The sequence below is a fragment of the Pleurodeles waltl genome, chromosome 7, assembly GCF_031143425.1.
Source record: "Pleurodeles waltl isolate 20211129_DDA chromosome 7, aPleWal1.hap1.20221129, whole genome shotgun sequence".
In the NCBI taxonomy this organism is placed as follows: Eukaryota; Metazoa; Chordata; class Amphibia; order Caudata; family Salamandridae; genus Pleurodeles; species Pleurodeles waltl.
Window position 1 is genome coordinate 1,142,436,052 of NC_090446.1, and position 15,638 is coordinate 1,142,451,689.

General features: G+C 45.5%; 1 protein-coding gene across 6 annotated transcripts in view; it reads right to left on the bottom strand.

Annotated features, from left to right (window-relative positions):
• The window catches only part of EXOC7 (exocyst complex component 7), a 319,087-nt gene that overhangs the window by 49,112 nt on the left and 254,337 nt on the right, over window positions 1-15,638 (bottom strand). For all 6 annotated transcript variants that reach the window (XM_069200208.1, XM_069200211.1, XM_069200212.1 and 3 more), the window contains 2 exons: window positions 15,537-15,597; window positions 11,718-11,759 (listed from right to left, as the gene is read on the bottom strand). In XM_069200208.1, coding sequence (XP_069056309.1) covers window positions 11,718-11,759; window positions 15,537-15,597 — 103 coding nt within the window. The remainder of the gene's footprint in view (window positions 1-11,717; window positions 11,760-15,536; window positions 15,598-15,638) is intronic.

Consider the following 15,638-nt stretch of genomic DNA (forward strand, 5'->3'; position numbering starts at 1 on the left):
CATAAGATTCTGCATCTTGTCCAGAGAGTGTGAGGAGTCTATCCCTACACTTTCCTGTGAACATTTCCCAAAGGAGAGCACCCCAGTGAGATCTGTTCACTTTTCTGGTTACACAAGCCCTCTCAAAAGCTGTGAACCATTTGGTGATGTCATCACCATCTTCATATTTAGTTACAATCCCTTTAGGGATTTTCAACATGTCAGGAGAATCTCTGACCCTATTTATGTTGCTGCCACCATTGATGGGTCCTAGGCCCATCTCTTGTCTTTCCCTCTCTATGGCTAGGATCTGTCTTTCCAAAGCCAATCTTTTGGCCATCCTGGCTAACTGGATGTCCTCTTCACTGGGGCTATCCTCAGTGATTTCAGAGGTGTTGGTCTCTCCTGTGAGGGAACCAGCATCTCTGACTATTATTTTAGGAGTCAGGGTTTGAGGGACCCTGTCCTCCCTAGATAGGACTGGTAGGGGGGAATTTTCCTCCAAGTCACTATCCTCTTCCTCTGAGTTGCCACCCTCAGAGGGGTTGGCCTTTTCAAACTCTGCCAAAAGCTCCTGGAGCTGTATTTTGGTAGGTTTGGGGCCCATTGTTATTTTCTTTATTTTACAGAGTGACCTTAGCTCCCTCATCTTAAGATGGAGGTAAGGTGTGGTGTCGAGTTCCACCACAGTCACATCTGTGCTAGACATTTTGCTTCTAAAAGTTGGAATACTTTTTAAGAATCTACAACTGGTTCTAGAATCTAATTCAAACTTTTACAAACTTTTAAACTCTAAAAGAAATGCTAAACAGGATCTAACACAAGGCCCTAGCAGGTCTTTTAAGAATTTAGAAAACTTTTCAAATTGCAAAAATCAATTTCTAATGACAATTTTGGAATTTGTCGTGTGATCAGGTATTGGCTGAGTAGTCCAGCAAATGCAAAGTCTTGTACCCCACCGCTGATCCACCAATGTAGGAAGTTGCCTCTGTATGTGCTATTTCAAAGTAAGGAATAGCATGCACAGAGTCCAAGGGTTCCCCTTAGAGGTAAAATAGTGGTAAAAATAGATAATACTAATGCTCTATTTTGTGGTAGTGTGGTCGAGCAGTAGGCTTATCCAAGGAGTAGTGTTAAGCATTTGTTGTACATACACATAGACAATAAATGAGGTACACACACTCAGAGACAAATCCAGCCAATAGGTTTTTATATAGAAAAATATCTTTTCTTAGTTTATTTTAAGAACCACAGGTTCAAATTCTACATGTAATATCTCATTCGAAAGGTATTGCAGGTAAGTATTTTAGGAACTTCAAATCATCAAAATTGCATGTACACTTTTCAAGTTATTCACAAATAGCTGTTTTAAAAGTGGACACTTAGTGCAATTTTCACGGTTCCTAGGGGAGGTAAGTATTTGTTAGGTTAACCAGGTAAGTAAGACACTTACAGGGCTTAGTTCTTGGTCCAAGGTAGCCCACCGTTGGGGGTTCAGAGCAACCCCAAAGTCACCACACCAGCAGCTCAGGGCCGGTCAGGTGCAGAGTTCAAAGTGGTGCCCAAAACACATAGGCTAGAATGGAGAGAAGGGGGTGCCCCGGTTCCGGTCTGCTTGCAGGTAAGTACCCGCGTCTTCGGAGGGCAGACCAGGGGGGTTTTGTAGGGCACCGGGGGGGACACAAGTCCACACAGAGATTTCACCCTCAGCAGCGCGGGGGCGGCCGGGTGCAGTGTAGGAACAGGCGTCGGGTTCGCAATGTTAGTCTATGAGAGATCTCGGGATCTCTTCAGCGCTGCAGGCAGGCAAGGGGGGGGTTCCTCGGGGAAACCTCCACTTGGGCAAGGGAGAGGGACTCCTGGGGGTCACTTCTCCAGTGAAAGTCCGGTCCTTCAGGTCCTGGGGGCTGCGGGTGCAGGGTCTCTCCCAGGCGTCGGGACTTTAGGTTCAAAGAGTCGCGGTCAGGGGAAGTCTCGGGATTCCCTCTGCAGGCGGCGCTGTGGGGGCTCAGGGGGGACAGGTTTTGGTACTCACAGTATCAGAGTAGTCCTGGGGTCCCTCCTGAGGTGTTGGATCTCCACCAGCCGAGTCGGGGTCGCCGGGTGCAGTGTTGCAAGTCTCACGCTTCTTGCGGGGAGCTTGCAGGGTTCTTTAAAGCTGCTGGAAACAAAGTTGCAGCTTTTCTTGGAGCAGGTCCGCTGTCCTCGGGAGTTTCTTGTCTTTTCGAAGCCGGGGCAGTCCTCAGAGGATGTCGAGGTCGCTGGTCCCTTTGGAAGGCGTCGCTGGAGCAGGATCTTTGGAAGGCAGGAGACAGGCCGGTGAGTTTCTGGAGCCAAGGCAGTTGTCGTCTTCTGGTCTTCCGCTGCAGGGGTTTTCAGCTGGGCAGTCCTTCTTCTTGTAGTTGCAGGAATCTAATTTTCTAGGGTTCAGGGTAGCCCTTAAATACTAAATTTAAGGGCGTGTTTAGGTCTGGGGGGTTAGTAGCCAATGGCTACTAGCCCTGAGGGTGGGTACACCCTCTTTGTGCCTCCTCCCAAGGGGAGGGGGTCACAATCCTAACCCTATTGGGGGAATCCTCCATCTGCAAGATGGAGGATTTCTAAAAGTCAGAGTCACCTCAGCTCAGGACACCTTAGGGGCTGTCCTGACTGGCCAGTGACTCCTCCTTGTTTTTCTCATTATTTTCTCCGGCCTTGCCGCCAAAAGTGGGGCCTGGCCGGAGGGGGCGGGCAACTCCACTAGCTGGAGTGTCCTGCTGGGTTGGCACAAGGGAGGTGAGCCTTTGAGGCTCACCGCCAGGTGTGACAATTCCTGCCTGGGGGAGGTGTTAGCATCTCCACCCAGTGCAGGCTTTGTTACTGGCCTCAGAGTGACAAAGGCACTCTCCCCATGGGGCCAGCAACATGTCTCGGTTTGTGGCAGGCTGCTAAAACTAGTCAGCCTACACAGATAGTCGGTTAAGTTTCAGGGGGCACCTCTAAGGTGCCCTCTGGGGTGTATTTTACAATAAAATGTACACTGGCATCAGTGTGCATTTATTGTGCTGAGAAGTTTGATACCAAACTTCCCAGTTTTCAGTGTAGCCATTATGGTGCTGTGGAGTTCGTGTTTGACAAACTCCCAGACCATATACTCTTATGGCTACCCTGCACTTACAATGTCTAAGGTTTTGTTTAGACACTGTAGGGGTACCATGCTCATGCACTGGTACCCTCACCTATGGTATAGTGCACCCTGCCTTAGGGCTGTAAGGCCTGCTAGAGGGGTGTCTTACCTATACTGCATAGGCAGTGAGAGGCTGGCATGGCACCCTGAGGGGAGTGCCATGTCGACTTACTCGTTTTGTCCTCACTAGCACACACAAGCTGGCAAGCAGTGTGTCTGTGCTGAGTGAGAGGTCTCCAGGGTGGCATAAGACATGCTGCAGCCCTTAGAGACCTTCCTTGGCATCAGGGCCCTTGGTACTAGAAGTACCAGTTACAAGGGACTTATCTGGATGCCAGGGTCTGCCAATTGTGGATACAAAAGTACAGGTTAGGGAAAGAACACTGGTGCTGGGGCCTGGTTAGCAGGCCTCAGCACACTTTCAATTGTAAACATAGCATCAGCAAAGGCAAAAAGTCAGGGGGCAACCATGCCAAGGAGGCATTTCCTTACACAGTGAGCAAAATAAAACGGACCTGAATGTGGCAGAGAGTAATCACTAGAGGATCTCAATTAATTTAAGCTTTCTATCCATTTTATTTACTCTGCCCCTCGAATGGAACACCTTGAGTCTGGGAAGATGTGATAAAGGCAAAATAGCCTTCCCTCCATTTTATCTTCAGACTCTTTGATGTCACGGCTTTAATGTATCCTGCTTAACCATCGCTACAGAGAGAACATTTTCTGTTGCCACTCAAATCAAAGGATTTCCAATGACAAGCAACAGAGACTCTGCAATTCGGGAGTCAGGGGTAGAAACAAGGTAAGGTCATCACTCACATACACCCAGTACAACTGAACAGCAGTAGCATCCTCTCACTCAATCAGAGGATATATTACCATTTTGAACTTGAAGTTTGATCCCATTTAGAACAAGGACTTTCTTTTAATTTAGTGTACTTATATAGTGAACTATCTTTCAGAGTAGTAGCGTTTTGATGTGATAACAATAAGATAAGAAAGTTGACAGTAAAACATATCAGAGGAAGTAAGAGGAAAGAGGTGATGAGCAAGAAGGAAATAAGTTACTTACCTGTAACTATAGTTCTCCAGTATTGGATTCATAGTTTCACATGCTTGAATCATTCCCCATCGTCGAGATGAGAGTCCTTGGTACCTTAGAAAAGACAATGTCCCCAAAGACATATTATCAATAACTTACAGCTCTGCTTTTAAGTAATCTATCCAAGTCCTTATGTAAAAAGGACCAAACTCCAGCATCAACCAATCAGATAATCCCACCTCATAGAGCCCCCCTGAGAGAAACTCCAGTACCTCAGATTTTCTAAGCACTAGTGCGTATCCTAAAAGTTGACTGAGAAAAGTAAAAAGATGAGCTTCCCTCGGGAGGTGGGTAAGTCGCATGTGAATCTATGAAAGATTCCAAAACTGGAGAACTATAGTTACAGGTAAGTAACTTATTTCATTACTCCCGTATTGGCACTTTCATATATTCACATGCTTGAATCAGACGATAAAGCAATATTCACAACACAATGCATTGACAATAAATCTTCAAAATTACTGACAGATAGCTATCTTAACTGAAAAGGCATAATAGTATTCGAACATGTAAAGATACTGTTGCTTATGAGCATAAATATTCATGTCCGACAACAACTATATCTACATACAAAGCACAACTATTAAAATATGCAATGTGCAGTACTAGAAAAGAAGGATGGAGGGAGGTAGAGTTAGCTCACCGTTACTGGAACAGATGCCGCAGGACCACCTGTCCTACCGCTACATCTCCTTGAGGTGTGGCATCCAGACAGTAGTGTCTTGTAAACGTGTGTGTACTTTTCCAGGTGGTAGCTCTGCAAATGTCTTGTAGGGGCACACCTGCGAACAGTGCCATCGATGTTGAGACAGATCTTGTGGTATGTGCCCTTACTGAGGATTGTAAAGGCTTACCAGCTGCTTGGTAACAAAACTTTATAGCAGCTACTATCCATCTTGCTATTCCTTGCTTCAAAAGGGCTTGGCCTTTTCGCGGGGCCCTATAAGCGACAAAACTGTTTTGACTTGCAAAAATGTTTGGTTTTGTCCAAATAAAACGTAATATTCCTTTTTATGTCTAACAAACGAAGAACCCTTTCTGCTGGAGATGACGGATTTGGGAAGAAAGACTTCAAGATCGAAGGCTTGTTAATGTGAAAGTCTGAGGGTACTTTTGGAAAAATTTTGGGTTTGAGTATCACTATCATGCTTAAATTGAAGGAAAGGCTCTTGAATGGTTAGAGCCTGGATTTCGGTCATGGGTCTAGTAGAAGTAAGGGCCACCAGAAGAGCAACTTTCCACAATAAGTATTTCAATTACTCTTTGTGAATGGGTTCAAATGGATGTCTCATAAGCTGAGATAGAACCTTGTTGAGTTGCCAGGAGGGTGGAGGAGGTCTTACTGGCGGAAAAACTCTAAAAAGTCCTTTTAGAAAAACTGTTTTATCAACCTGGAGGACCATAAAGACGGAGATGTCAGGGAACGTTTGAAACAAGATATGGCCACCAAGTGCACTCTGATGGATGGATGAGCTAACCTTGCTGATGCTAGAAGGAGGAGATAGGGCAATATCTCCTCTGGCGGCAACAATAGTGGATTAATCTGCTATTTTTGACACCATAAACAAAACCTTTTCCATTTCAGAGAGTTTGATTTGTTTGTGCTATCCGCTCCGGCCTTTGAAAGTTTTCTCCCACATTCGGGGTGTAGGTTTAAATGGGCAAACTCACTGTGTTCCGGAGCCAAGCTGATAGCTTTAGTAATTTGGGGTCCGGATACAAGACTTGACCCTCGTTCCTTGTCAGGAGCTGTGGTAAGACTTTCAGTGGAATGGGGTCTTTCTCTGAGAACAGGAGCAGTTCCAAAAACCAATGTTGGCGAGGCCAATACGGAGCTATCAGGATTAGTCTGCAACGTTCTCTCTTGATTTTTGTGAGCACTCTTGAAATCAGGGGAATGGGTGGAAAAGCGTAGGCAAATATTCCGTACCATGCCATCGAAAAGGCATAAACACGGAAGAAACCAAATCCGTCATGAACTCTATCCACTCCGGCGCCCCTTCGGACCCCTGCCCGCACTTCATCTTTAACAAAGCCGACGACATCATCGCCCCGCACCTCCAGACCGTCATCAACTCTTCTTTTTCTTCTGCTACCTTCCCCGAATGCTGGAAACACGCCGAAGTCAACGCCCTACTAAAGAAACCTACGGCTGACCCGAGCGACCTGAAAAACTTCCGCCCCATCTCTCTTCTGCCTTTCCCAGCCAAAGTAATAGAGAAGACAGTCAACAAACAGCTGACCACCTTCCTGGAAGACAACAACCTGCTCGACCCCTCACAAACCGGATTCCGAACCAACCACAGCACTGAAACCGCCCTCATCTCAGTCACAGACGACATCAGAACCCTGATGGACAACGGTGAAACAGTCGCCCTCATTCTTCTCGACCTCTCGGCTGCCTTTGACACCGTCTGTCACCGCACCCTAATCACCCGCCTCCGCTCCACCGGGATCCAAGGCCAGGCCCTGGACTGGATTGCCTCCTTCCTCGCAAACCGCTCCCAAAGAGTTTACCTCCCTCCGTTTCGCTCAGAACCCACCGAGATCATCTGCGGCGTACCTCAAGGCTCATCACTCAGCCCGACACTCTTCAATGTCTACATGAGCCCCCTCGCCAACATCGTACGCAAGCACGACATCATCATCACCTCCTACGCCGACGACACCCAACTTATACTCTCCCTCACCAAGGACCCCGCCAGCGCCAAGACCAACCTACAAGAAGGTATGAAGGACGTCGCAGATTGGATGAGGCTCAGCCGCCTAAAGCTGAACTCTGAAAAAACTGAAGTCCTCATCCTCGGCAACACCCCGTCCGCCTGGGAGGACTCCTGGTGGCCCACGGCCCTCGGCACCGCACCGACCCCCACAGACCACGCCCGCAACCTCGGCTTCATCTTGGACCCTCTTCTCACCATGACCAAGCAAGTCAACGCCGTGTCCTCCGCCTGCTTCCTCACCCTCCGCATGCTCTGCAAGATCTTCCGCTGGATCCCCGCCGACACCAGAAAAACCGTGACCCACGCCCTCGTCACGAGCCGCCTCGACTACGGCAACACCCTCTACGCCGGGACCACAGCCAAACTCCAAAATCGCCTGCAACGCATTCAGAACGCCTCGGCCCGCCTCATCCTCGACGTACCCCGCAGCAGCCACATCTCCGCACACCTGAGACACCTGCATTGGCTCCCAGTCAGCAAAAGGATAACCTTCCGACTTCTCACCCACGCACACAAAGCCCTCCACAACAAGGGACCGGAATACCTCAACAGACGCCTCAACTTCTACGTCCCCACCCGCCTCCTCCGCTCCTCTGACCTCACACTCGCTGCTGTCCCTCGCATCCGCGCTCCACGGCGGGTGGGGGATCTTTCTCCTTTCTGGCGGCCAAGACCTGGAACTCCCTCCCCACCAGCCTCAGGACCACCCAGGACCACTCCGCTTTCCGGAGACTCCAAAAGACCTGGCTGTTCGAGCAGCGATAACCCCCCCTTTTCCCCTAGCGCCTTGAGACCCGCACGGGTGAGTAGCGCGCTTTATAAATGTTAATGATTTGATTTGATTTGATTTGATTCCCCCACGAGCCCGGATGGTGATCCCAGCTTGCATAAAAAGCGGCAATTAGTGTTCTGCGGAGCTGCGAAGAGCTTTCCCCATTTCTTGAAGACCTGGTCGAGCGCCTCTTGGTTCAGCTTCCATTCGTGACAGGAGGAGGTTAGTCTACTAAGGGTGTCTGCTGTCTCGTTCTGTCTTCCGGGCAGGTGTTCTGCTCGTAAACTGACCCCATTTTGAATAGCCCAATTCCAAATATTTTGAGATTCTCGAGATAGGAGAAGAGACTTTGTTCCTCCCTGCTTGCTCAGGTAATGCACCGTTGTTGTATTGTCCGTTCTTATGAGAACCGCAGATTGTTTTATTCTGGGGAGGAAAGCCTGCAGAGCCAGAAAAACAGCTTTCAACTCTAGGAAATTGATGTGATTTTTTTAAAAGAGCTGTTCCACCTTCCACTGACCTGTAGATCTTGAAGGTATGCCCCCCCCATCCCTCCAGAGAGGGGTCTGTGGTAATGACCATGCGAAAGGTTTGACGTTTGAGGTATTTGTTTAAGTCCCGGAGGCAGAGAATGGGTCGCCATCCCTTCCAGTTCTTGCGTACTAGAAAGAAACCGGGGTACAAAAATCTGCCCTTTGCTGAAGAAGGGACTCTCTCCATAGCTCCCTTCTTTAGCATGGTCACTACCTCCAGCCGGAGTTGTTTTAGATGCTTTTGAAGGAAGGTATGTGGAGGGTGTGATGGTGGGATTTAGATGAACTCCAAAGTGTGGCCAAATTGAACTATCTTTAATACCCACTGGTCCGACGTTATTTCTTGCCATTTTTTAAAAAGTGGGCTATTCTTCACACTATTCTGTGAATTGGTGGTGGGGATATAGCCGGAGCCTGAAAGCGGTCATTGGCGACGAACTGCGCCTTTGCCCTGATGTGCTCTACCCCTAGGAGACGGTCTGGAATAGGACGCCTGGGGTGGTTGTCTCTGTGAATATTGCGGTTGAAACTGCTGAGTCGCATAGGAGGGATAACAAGGTTTTGAAAACTTCCTCTATATGATGGGATTCCTCAACCTCTGGAGGCTCAAAAAGGCAACTTCTTGAATTGTAGGGTACCCAATGATCTGACGGTGTCGGTATCAGTTTTTATCGCTTGCAAAGCTTCATCCACGTGTCAGAAATAGCCTCCCCATCAAACAGGAGGTCCAATACTTTATTTTGTACTTCTGGTCGAAAGGAAGTTGCCCTAACCAAGCCTTGACATCGGAGCACCGCCCCACCTGCTAGTTGTCTAAAAGCAGTGGTAGCAATATCCATTCCACAATACATAACCTCAGCCGAGCTGCGCTCCCCCTCCACTAGGATCTTCTTTACTTCCACATTTGAATCCTCTGGAAACTGGTCCAGATACGGAGCAATATCCGCCCATAATTGCCGGTCGTATCTGCCCAAAATTGCCTAAGAGTTGACTGCTCTCATTATAAGTCCTGACACAGAGGAAAACCGCTTCCCATTGTTGTCCAGCCTTCTACCTACCTTGTCTTGCGGTGCGGAAATTGGTGTTGATGGATTCTTTAAACGCATCTGCGTTGCCTGGGTTATGACTGAGTCTGGCTTCGGATAGCTAATGAGACAAGTTGGAGCGTCCTCTAGAGCCTTATACTTTTTGTCTAACCTTGGTAAGACTGTCTTCACAGTAGCTGGGTTTTTCATTACTTTCAGACCTTCCTCCTAGATGCAACTCACTATGGGTATGGCGCTTATACTCATTTGAACGGGCTCCCTAAAAGCGCATAGGAAGCAATCCATTTGCTTAGATGGCATGGGCAGTTCGAATCTCTTCGCTGCTCTTTCAAGCAGATTATGGACATCCCCAATGTCTACTGGGGGAGAGTCCACGGAGTAGGCGATGGAGATGATGGGGTTGGTAATATACAACTGTCCCTATCAGATTGCGTGTCCTGGAGCTCCCCTTCCTCTCTCTCCTCGTCTGAGGAGTCTGTAACTTGCATAAAGGTTCTCTGTGGGGTACTCCTCGTCGATCTAGGCGACAACATAGGTTGTGGTACTGGGTAGAAGGTATCGTCGGTGGGGGTTCCGTTGGGATTTTCTCTGACCGTGGTGCTGACGGAAACCTTTTTTTGTAGTCTGACAACATAAGTTGGAGATCAGAGATAAGAGAACTTGGGATACAGACCATATCCTCTGGCACACCTTGTTGGGTCTCTCTGAGGAGAATAATACTGCTGGTAATATTCCTCTTCATCATCTTGACACTTAACATGGAGCAGAGAAGGACTATGAGCTGCCCCAAATGGCCCATCATCATCCGAATCTTCCTCCAGTAGGTGGGCCAGAAGTAAAGGTGTGACACAACCGCCGTATATGTTCGTCAACGATGGTGTTGAAGCCAATGACTTCGTCGACGGTAGGGTCGTCGTCAACGGTCTGTCATCAGGGCTGAAGAAGGCTTTTTAAAGGCAGTAATAATTTTCGGTGGAGGTGTGGAAGGTTCTGAAGAAGGTTTAGACACCTCCTTTTAAGTTGAAGGCCGGTGTTTAGATTTTGATTAAGATTTTCCTCTCATGAGGTGATGTCGATAGACTGTGGCCTTCACCAGACCCCTGCAAGGTCTTTTTAAAAGCTTTTGAGGGTTGCCCTGAACCCTTTTCAGAATGAGACGATCTTTGTCTCTTTTGGGACTTTTTAGAAGACCAGGAAGATTAATTGCTGTCAGAACCTGAAACAGGGTTCTTCCTTGTTTTAAGCTTTTGGAGCCACATGAGCCGTCTTCCCTCTCTATCCTTTAGAGTTTTCAGGAAAAGGTACGACATACCTTGCATTCAGCAGCAGAATGTTCAAGATACAGGCAATATATACAGTCTCTATGGGGATCCTCAGAGTGGAGCCTTTTCCTTCCACATGTACTGCAGGCTCTGAAGAGACTTTTCCTCTCCCTGTCAGACATTATGCTAATAATGTCAGGCTCCAGATATTCTGAGTGTGAACAAGCAACACACTAGAACAGAGAATAATCCCAGATGTAGTAGTAAAATCTATTTCAACAGGAAACAAAATGAGCAGAGCTCAGTGGAGACTCCCTAGCACGATGTGCAGTAGAAAATCTGAGGTACTTGAGCTTCTCTCAGGAGGGTTCTAGGGGGTGGGATTATCTGATTGGTTGATGCTGGAGTTTGGTCCTTTTTACATAAGGACTTGGATGGATTACTTAAAAGCAGAGCTGTAAGTTACTGCTATTATGTCTTTGGGGACATTTTCTTTTGTAAGGTACTGGGGACTCCCATCTCGACGACGGGGAATGATTCTAGCATGTGAATCTATGAAAGTTCCAATACTGGATTAAGTGAGAAATGATGGCAGAATAGAGAAGGTTGGATTTTAACAGGTAGGCTCAGAGAGAGCTGTGGAGAAGATAGGGTTAAGGTTACAGAGGCTGAAAGGAGGATATAAAAGGAAAAGGGGATAAAGAAGAAAAACAGGAGATGCTGAAAAATGTGGTGAGCTGGCTGGTGAATGGCTGTTTTATAAAATTCTCTTTGGAACATATAGCTCCTCGCACCTGGCTACCACTTTACAAAAGGGGTTTGATAAAATCCCAGTTTATTTTCAGCTAAACCATCTGAAGGGTATACTTTTTACCACCCGATTCGTATTGTATTATAGCACCAGCTATTTCCTCCACAGCAACTTTACAGAGTCCAACCAGAAAAGGAAGACTAGTACAGAAAGTACAGAGAAGAAAGCAGTGTGGTAGAGTAGGAGGAACAAGAAAGCAAAAAAATGGAAATATAGAGAGGTAAAAGAACAGAAAAAGAAACAGAATAAAACAAGTATGACACCAGCAGAAAAATGGCAGGAAAATAGTAGTAGAGGGATAATAGATCATATAGAAGTCATACCTTAAATCGTTCCTTTATCATCTGTCTCTCTTTATCTTTGAGCTGTACATTGAGGGAGAGAAGAAAGAGATTAATGTTTTATGCTGGGAGGAAAACATGATTTTTCTTCCAAAACAGAAATGTACCTTTTAGAAAATTCTACATCTAGAAAATGCTGCCACTCTGCTCCTGTTAGGTCATCCTCTTGTCATCCCTCACTCATCGTCTCCACCAAAGTGTGGGCTGCTAACCCAAATAAGCCCTTAATTTAAACCAGATGCCCCTTTAAACACTACAGCGATGAGTCCCATTTGTCAAGTCGGTGGCAAGTGTTCTATGGCATCAATTTGATATGTGGATGCCCCACCCAACCAACCTAGGACACAGGTAGAAATTCTCCCAACTGTAATTTAAAAGTCACCCTTCCACTAGTCTGATGCACATTACCTGCTTATGCTCCCACTCCTAATTGCCTGTCATGGAACTGCAGCTTAGGATAGGGCTGGTGCTCAGCCACAAATTTGTGGCTGATGCTGTGGCCCCAATTCATCTCTTCTCTGACCTGGATGAACACAGCATGCATCTGGTCTGAGAGACACTCGTGATATTTACCTCCAATCCTACTATAACTGAAAATGTTGCACTGTGTCCAATGCTTTTTGTCTCACGTCTGTAGATTTGAACTGAAACAATGTCAACTCTTAGACTTTTCCATAGGCAATACCCAATCCTTCCCACTACAATAAAATTTCCCATTTGAATGTCAAACACATACAACATCCACAAATACACATGCAGGCCTGTTTGCACAAATAGCCATACAACCTCACTAACAATTAGACATTTTGTTAAAAATCCACTCACAAGATGGAATATACCAGCCCTATATTGCAATATGTAGTCCTTCAGTCACAATCCCAACAAATTAGGGTGTACCACAATTTCTTTGCTTTTTTTTTTTTTTTTTAAACTTGAGTTGTAGTCTGAATCTTGTTCACCAGACATTTGTTGTGTTCTCTGTATGGCATTCAGTCACTCTTCGGTTGGTGCTGGAACCAGCCAATAGCAGAGTAACGAATAAGCATGAGTAGCTCACATTGATGAATGAAAACAATTACTACTAAGCTCTTTATGAGACTCTTATGCACAGTTAGTGACAAAGGGGTGTACCTTTTCTTCAGAGTAAATCCCTACAGACCAGGAAGTAAGGTAATGTAGGAAACATATTCTAAATTAGAGAGATAAAAGCATCACATACTATTACTTGCTTTCTGATTAACCCCTTGCAATCTCTTTGGGGACACAATTTATAGAGACCATTCAAACTGATGAAAAAGCAAGGCCAAGCACAGGACCATGCACTGCCTTCTAAGTTCAAGAAATGCCTTACTATTTGAGGACAGAGGCAAAACAATCCTTTACCGTATGCTACAGGGTAATCCTGAATGGCAGAGTGGGAAGGAAAGGAAATGAAATGAATTGAGCTGGATAAATCTACATCCTGGACCCATTTCTCATGACAAATGAATCACAAACTTGAAACAAATGACTTCTTATGTTCTTTTGCTGTAAATGTTTACAGGTCAGGGAGTGTAGTCACAGTGATTGCTTCACTGATATGTTAACCTTTGCAGTAGATAATGTTGGTAAAGTTTGAACAATTAGGCACTGCTGCAGCAATCTTTACCTTTTTTTATGATGCACTGTGCACTTTTTCTACGAGGTATATTAGTTGGTCTTTAAAACTGGAGGTTTCCATCAAAGAACAAATTTAGCACATTTGCAGAAACCTCGAGCCTGAAGTCTGAAATATGAAGTAAAGATTATCTTAAATGGCTGACTTTATCAAGTGTCTATTAGTATCGTATCCATCAACGAGGGCTGTCCATAATACTTAATTTCCAATGCATTTGCCTTTCGCTTCAATGTCCTGAGCCACCTGCAATCCATTAGCTTGCTTGAGGTGGCAGGTATCTAGTCCCAATCCTTCAATAATGCCATGGCATAAGTATGCTGGCTTTTGCAATGTGCAGTGTAAGGCAGATCACCTAGCTGGGGAATTAACGATCCTCAACGCCACGCAATATTTACATAGTCTCACCCCAGATAAGCGGTCATATATCGTTGACAAACTGATGCAACTCAATATACACTCTGTACATTATGGTGGATAGGTACAATCTGAAACTAAAGACAAACAATATTCTTCGTTTGCTCGACAAATATGAGAAAGGGATGCAATGCAGATAAAAACTATTTGTGGCAATAAGGCTTTTAAAAAGGTATCTTTTATTTTCAATGTTTTTCTATTACATTCTAAAAGGAAGTGAGAGTCTTGATGGGTACAATTATTTAATGGCAACAGATTTCCATAACCTCCACAGGCAAAACTGTGATCTACTCCTAAATTCCATTCAAGTCATGACACAATCCAAGACACCTACAGTTCAAAAATAGGAAGTTGTATTAAAATCATGGAGCATACAGCCTTAAAACAGCTCCTGACAACACAACTGCCAATGAAGCGTGCTTTTTCTCTATTTCTTTTAACCCCGGCGGCTCTGTCATGAGAAGAGTGCCTAAATGCCAACCTTATTATACTCCTTTGTGTTGATTCTGATGATTGTGTAGTTCTCGAGGCGCTGTTATGAATTCAAATGTTGACAAGCTAAAGGTCTGGCATTCTTTCTATTGTAAAACGTCACCCAAGGTATAGCGTTCTTCACAGCTGTGATTTATGGTTCATCAATAAATTTTTTTGAGGAGTCTGATATCAAGCGCTGCATGATGAGGTTTAGCCTCTACAGAGGAACATCCAAGAAGTGTAGAGTTGGGGTGACAGGAAAAAAAAAAAAAAAAATCCACACTTCAATGGCTTCTTAAGAGCTCTCTCTTTTCCTAGAGTAATACTTTCCATACATACTAGTATTGTGTGCAGTTCAGAGAAGCATATTTGAATCAGTTATAGTTTTGGTCCCATTTGAAGTTCTGGCACACAACTTTATTAAAAACATAACTCAGTCAAATTTCATAAAACAAATTACATTAAACAATTAATGGTGAAAGGGAGCAAATGTATAGGGGTCTGGCTCTCAAAATGATTATTTTCTATTAGAAGTATCAGAGAGAATTTCTGAGAATCAAAATAATAAAAAATATAGTATGGAAGGCATGCTGTGCTGGTACTGCGGGCAATTTAATGCAGTTACTCTAGACAAGGGTACATGGTGCTGGAAATACAGCAATGTGCTACACCCAGTGCCCAGGTATTACTGATAACCGGGACAGCCATGCCCACTGGGTCCTTCTCTTAGCTCAAAGTCCCAAGGGTATGTTCAAAGATCATGACCTGTTGGTACTGCGGACACTGCTGGCACCAGGCATGGGAAAAGAGAATACACAAAAGCAGTCAGTGCCCACATGCCTTGGTGCAAGCCTTTCCCTGTTATTCTTCAAATAATCAACACATGCATTTCCATCCATGTGCAAACACAAAGACACATACTAGGCATACACAATCTAAATTCAAGGCATGCCAAACAACTTACATGGCCCAGGCCTACACATATGAAGATGAGCAACTGAATACGATCATCATTACTAAAGTTTGTGAAATGCTTAACGCCTTGGGACAATCGAACGCTCAATAAACTAAAAACACAATTATCCACATACATATAAACAACCTAAACAAAACAGTCATGCTTGAACACAGACTGCCGCAACATGCATGCAGAATGAAGATGCAAACTGATAGCTCCCTCCCACACACACACAACTGCACCCACGACACCCAATTCCTCTCCTGTGGCTGCTGACCACCCCTCTAACACTGTTCACCTTTGCACTTTGAAACACAAGGAGATTCTTCTCGGAGATGTAATCTGTGACCTTCAACCAGCTGCAGGGAAGACAGCGACAAAAGAACAACTGAGAAGCAAT